At 51.4% G+C, this 5,276-nt stretch overlaps 1 protein-coding gene across 1 annotated transcript in view; it reads left to right on the top strand.

The window, feature by feature from the left end:
• The window catches only part of DUOX1 (dual oxidase 1), a 33,908-nt gene that overhangs the window by 269 nt on the left and 28,363 nt on the right, over window positions 1–5,276 (top strand). Inside the window, exons 2-5 of the mRNA XM_029951028.1 lie at window positions 1,318–1,426; window positions 3,241–3,324; window positions 3,506–3,670; window positions 4,941–5,228. Of these exons, the coding sequence (XP_029806888.1) occupies window positions 1,369–1,426; window positions 3,241–3,324; window positions 3,506–3,670; window positions 4,941–5,228 (595 nt within the window). The 5' untranslated portion in view covers window positions 1,318–1,368. The remainder of the gene's footprint in view (window positions 1–1,317; window positions 1,427–3,240; window positions 3,325–3,505; window positions 3,671–4,940; window positions 5,229–5,276) is intronic.

The raw sequence follows: 5,276 nt of genomic DNA on the forward strand, positions 1-5,276 counted from the left end.
GCTCTGTCATAAGGTTATGCCTTCCACTCAAGGTTGTTAGGAAGTTACTGAACCAATACTGCTATATAAATCACAGGGCTACCCACCCAGGAGGAGTGATTGTTAAGCATGCTCACATTCCTCTTTAGGTGATCCCCACAGCCTGACCTGAAAGCTCATGACATGCTTTTAATGGGTTGAGTGGTACATTGGTATCTGGGGCCCAGGATCCTGAGGACATAGTGGTAAGGGGGAAGGGGCAGGGCATCTGAGATCAGGGAAGGACCACTGTGGCCATTCCAACATCCTTATGGCTTCAACCATGTAGGGCCCTGCCCTTCACAAACTATCAAAGACCACCATCTGGACAGTCTCAGATGGAGTGGGTGATATGCTGAGCTTCTGAGTTATGACAGGGCCTAGGGTTTTTCATTTGTTTCATGGGAGATGGCAAGTTGCGATGAGATCACCCTCTAGGGCTCCTCCTATGGGACTAGACAATGTTTTCAGGAGTCCTGAGAGTTTAGTTGAGATAAGGCTTTCTCTGAACTCCCACTTTCTTCCACTAGATAGTTCCCCAGCCCCACCCCGTCCCCAGTGTCTATGTTGCCTTAGAAGGTCTTCACTGGCCTTAGACACTAGACACTAGTCCCAGTTTGAGTCCCCTGCTGCCTGTTTCCTGCTGTCCCTGGGTGAATGATTTGTTAGCCTGGAGAGAGAGAGAGAGAGAGAGAGAGAGAGAGAGAGAGAGAGAGAGAGAAAGCTGGCACTGAACACAGGAGCACCTGGTGCTGCATTTTTGAGCCTGCCTAGAAGAGCCAAGCTCCAGCTCACCCTCTTTCTATATCACATTTACATAACACCTGTCGCTTTTCTTGCTTTGAATTCAACCTCATTCTCATGTCTGATTCTGGCAACTATGCTAGAAGGTAGACAGTTCAGGCATGTTTACTTCCATAAGTGGAAGAGGAAACCAAGGTCCAGACCAGAGATGTGACTGCCTAAGACCACACTCTAGCAGCAGCCCAGTGTCCTGTCAAGCAAGGCTCTGTTCAAGGAACACACACATCGGGAAGCTGGGCCAAAACAAGGTTTTTTCAGTTAGTCTTAGAAGGTAAGTCTAGGAAGGCAGAGATTTCTGTCTGCTTTGTTCATCACTTAATCTCCAATTCCTAGGTCCATGCCTGATACATAGAGGATGCGTGCCAAGTGTTGAATGAATGAAAGACTCTTGGGAGAGACTGAATCTCTTGCTCTTTGTTCCCCACTGGGCCTGCAGAGGCCCTGGCCTGACTCTCCTGAATTGCTGGGACTCATTCTCCTGTTCTGTTTTCCTAGGATCTCCATTTTAGGGTGTCCTAACACCTAAGCCCTATTATCACTTTCATCATGGGCTTCTGCCTGGCTCTGACATGGACACTCCTGGTTGGGTCATGGACATCCATGGGTGAGTACAGATTGGAGGAGAAATGGCTAGGAGCAGAGGACCCTACTGTGTCAGCATTTCCTGTTTCATTCCTTACAGTCTGGAGGCCCTTTCTCTCTCCTCTGTCTTCTCTCTTTCTTCATAAAGTAAAGACCCTGATTCCAAAGGGGAAAAGACTGATTAGGCAAAATAGACAATAAAGGATCTTGTGGTCAGATTGGACACAAAGCTGAAGGGAAGTCACAAGTGTTTTAAAACAATATGAAAACAACAACAACAACAAACAGACAAACAATTGTTTCCCATGTGGTCCATTAGATTTTATCTTGTTATCAGTTTTGGACAGTCTCTTAATAGAACTTTAGGCCATTTTGTGTAGTCTGGGTCTCTGAGAAGGGAAGCAGGCTTAAAGTGCTACAAGTTAGGTTAAAAAGAGCAAGTCCCTTATCAGATGTGGGAGGATAAAAAAGGGGACAAGAAAAGGGAGCAGAGAACACCTGTGGAATGATTTATTCTGACTGGAGGTGATAGACCCCTGCAGCTTCTCCCACAACAGAGCTACTCACTCACATTCCCATGCCTTCCAGCCCTCTCTTTGCCTTGACATTGGATTTACCGTTTCTACCCAGCTATTGCCACTTATTCCCAGGAGGCATTCTCCTTTATACCTTCCCCCAAGACCCACTTCTCTTCTGCCACCAGTTCATCTTACTTTAGAGATCATGTGTATGTGGCTCCCCTGGTTTCTGCCCCAAGTCCTGGATTCTTAGTTGTGTTCTTTGCTCAAACATCAGGGCCCGAGTCATTTCACCTCTCTGACCTCCTGGTGAGTGAATGTGCATGCGTGAGTGTGCACATGCGCACAGGAGTGTGAGGCATAGCTCTCAGGTCTTGTCCTAGGTGTGAGTAGAAGGACAAGAAGTGGGTCTCTTGATGGCTGATGAGCGCCCTTTTCTTTGTTCTGTTCTCTGAAGTACGTAGGGAGGGAATTTTAGCCCTGTAGCCTCCTAGTTAGGGGAAAGGAATCTGGTCATCTGATCCACTGACCAGAAAGTCCTCTTTTCCACCTCTGATTCTGGACCCTTCCCTCTGCCCCCACTGCCTGAGCTCTTCCCTCCATAACTGAGTGCTCCCTCCCAGATCCTAGTTTTTGGAAAGTACAATAGGGTGAATAAGAGGATTTATATGAGGAACATGATGCCTCAAGAAGCAAGGTTATCCCATGACCAGGCAGTCCCTGATCCCACTCCAGAAGCTGGGAAAGAGATCAGAGTAGCAACAGGTCCCAGAGCCACAGCTCCAGAACCCACACCCTTGCCCTGGGCTCTGCCAAGCCCCTCTCCATACTGCCCTTTTCCAGGGCTTGGTCACAGAATGACCTCTTCTTCCCTGGATGGAAGAGTGGTTGGCTTTTATGGTGTGGCTGAATCTTGCTCCAGATGATATCTTAGGGCTGGGAATGGTTTCTGTCCTGCCGTGTCCCTCTGGGAGCTGAGGTGTGAGAGCAGTAGAAGGCTCCTGCGTCCCCTTCCACATTGCCACTGTTCTCCAGCTTTGTCTTGCTCCCTGAGGTTGTCAGCACACACTGCCCCTGGCTACACTGCTTTAGTACTCCCTGCCATGTTTCCCCGACCACACAGCTTGAAGACTGAGCTTGAGTTTGGATATCACTTTGTCCTGAGTTCTCTCCCTCTGCACCCCACCTTCCACTCTGTGCTTGGGGTCCACCTTCTGCTGCTCCCCTTACCAGGCTCCCAAGATCCATGTCCTGCAGGCCTGCCTGTCCTCCCGTGCACAGACTCGTCCAGCAGCCCCTTCCCACTGTTCTCGCACAGGAGCCCAGAATCCCATTTCTTGGGAGGTGCAGCGATTTGATGGGTGGTACAACAACCTCATGGAGCACAGATGGGGCAGCAAAGGTAGGTGTGAGGGCCAAGGGGAGACAGCCCCAGGGTCAGGGTGATACTAAGGGGCAAGGGCTGGCAGGTACCAGCAAAGGCTCCTGGGTTCCCTGTGGTATGGAGGGAAGGAAGTCTGGGAGAGAGGAGGTAAGGGAGCCCCACTGAGGATTTATCCTTGTCTCGACCCCTCCTACTGCAGGCTCTCGGCTGCAGCGCCTAGTCCCAGCCAGCTATGCAGATGGTGTGTACCAGCCCTTGAGAGAACCCCACCTGCCCAACCCCAGAGACCTCAGCAACATTGCCATGAGGGGCCCTGCAGGGCAGGCCTCCCTGCGAAACCGAACTGTTCTGGGAGTCTTCTTTGGTGAGGGCCTCCACCTCTAGCGGGGGAGGCCAGCAGGGTCAGCTGGACACCTCTGTGTCTGAGGGGCGAGTCAGGGAGTGAGGGAGAGAAGTGATGGAGGGTCTCAGACATGGAGGGGGGAGGCAGTGGGATAGAGTATTGTTATGTGAAACTGAATTTGGCTTTTGGTGAGTTTTAAGCCAAAGGATACAACCAAGCCAAGAATAGAAAAAGGAAGAGTTTTACTTGGAAAAAGTAAAGGAGAATGTAGGGGATATTTCCCAAAGCAGTGTCTTCCCAAACAACAAAACTGGGGAAGTTTTAATCTAAGGGTACATACAGATTCACAAAGGCACTTGTACAATGGGGAATTCAGTCTAGAATTTAGGCAAAAGTCATCTCAGGGTGAGAAAGTTCAGGTCTTACTCGGTGAAAGACACAAGAGCCAGCAAAGGTTGGAATCAATTCTCTGCCTTTAATTGATCTGGTGTCTGAGGGCTCCAAGGGGTTTACATCCTGCAAAGGTAACTCAAGAATATGCTTTGGGCAAGTAGTTGTAAATCACAAGATGTCTAGGGTCTAAAATGATTTTTCTTAAATCAAGAAAGCTATGTCTTGTATTTCTTTTTCTGGGGAAGGAAAAGTAGAGGGAGAAATCTGGTTGGTGGAGGCATAAATTTGCGCCACGTTGAGCTGTTGATGGGAGTACCGATGGAGGCAGGAGCATAAAAATAATCTGGTAGGGACTCTTGGTGGGATCCTGTTCTCACTCTTTGCCCCTATGGCTCCTAAAACCATCTCTGGGCAGGGTTCTGCTTTTGGCAAGAGGTCTGGGGGGGCGGGGGTGTGTGTCAAAATGGGGGTACTAGGCCAGGTGACCTGACCCCAGTGTCTGTGGGTTGTTGGCTCCCAGCAGGAATGCCTGCCTGTTGCTAGCCACCCAGGGGGCCTACATTTGATTCCCACTGTCCAGCCTCACAGTGAGACTGGCAGGCCCTCTGGGCAGGCTGCTCCCAGCTGCATGTTGGAGCAGGTGTTCCCATCCCAATTGCCTAGGCACACTCACCAGGCACCTCCCAGTAACCAAGGAGAAGACCAAACTGGCAATGAAAACAGTCTGGACCAGGGTGTAACAAAGGATTGGGAAGGGTGGAGGAGGTCAAGACTTGGACTTGCCCAAAATGTCTGAGGAGTCTTTTGATGCTTCAGCGGGAGTGGGGGATACCTGACACAGAAAGGAGAGAGGCAGGCTCTCAGCTGGCCCTAGCACGGCCCCCCTCATTGCGGACAGGCTACCACGTGCTGTCAGACCTGGTGAGCGTGGAGACACCTGGCTGCCCAGCCGAGTTCCTCAACATCCATATCCCGCCCGGGGACCCGGTGTTCGATCCTGACCAGCGCGGGGACGTGGTCCTACCCTTCCAAAGGAGCCGCTGGGACCCTGAGACAGGACAGAGCCCCAGTAACCCCCGGGACCTGGTGAGACGACGCTCGGGGGGGTCACGGGGAGGTGGGCTGGCAGGGGCCGCGCGGGGAGAGGCTCCTCCCCCACTTCCTACCGATGCTTGGCTGGCCCCTGGCGCCCCCTTACCCGCCTCAGCGACTCCACCGCGGCTCCCCCTGGGCT

The sequence above is a fragment of the Suricata suricatta genome, chromosome 9, assembly GCF_006229205.1.
Source record: "Suricata suricatta isolate VVHF042 chromosome 9, meerkat_22Aug2017_6uvM2_HiC, whole genome shotgun sequence".
Taxonomy (NCBI): Eukaryota; Metazoa; Chordata; class Mammalia; order Carnivora; family Herpestidae; genus Suricata; species Suricata suricatta.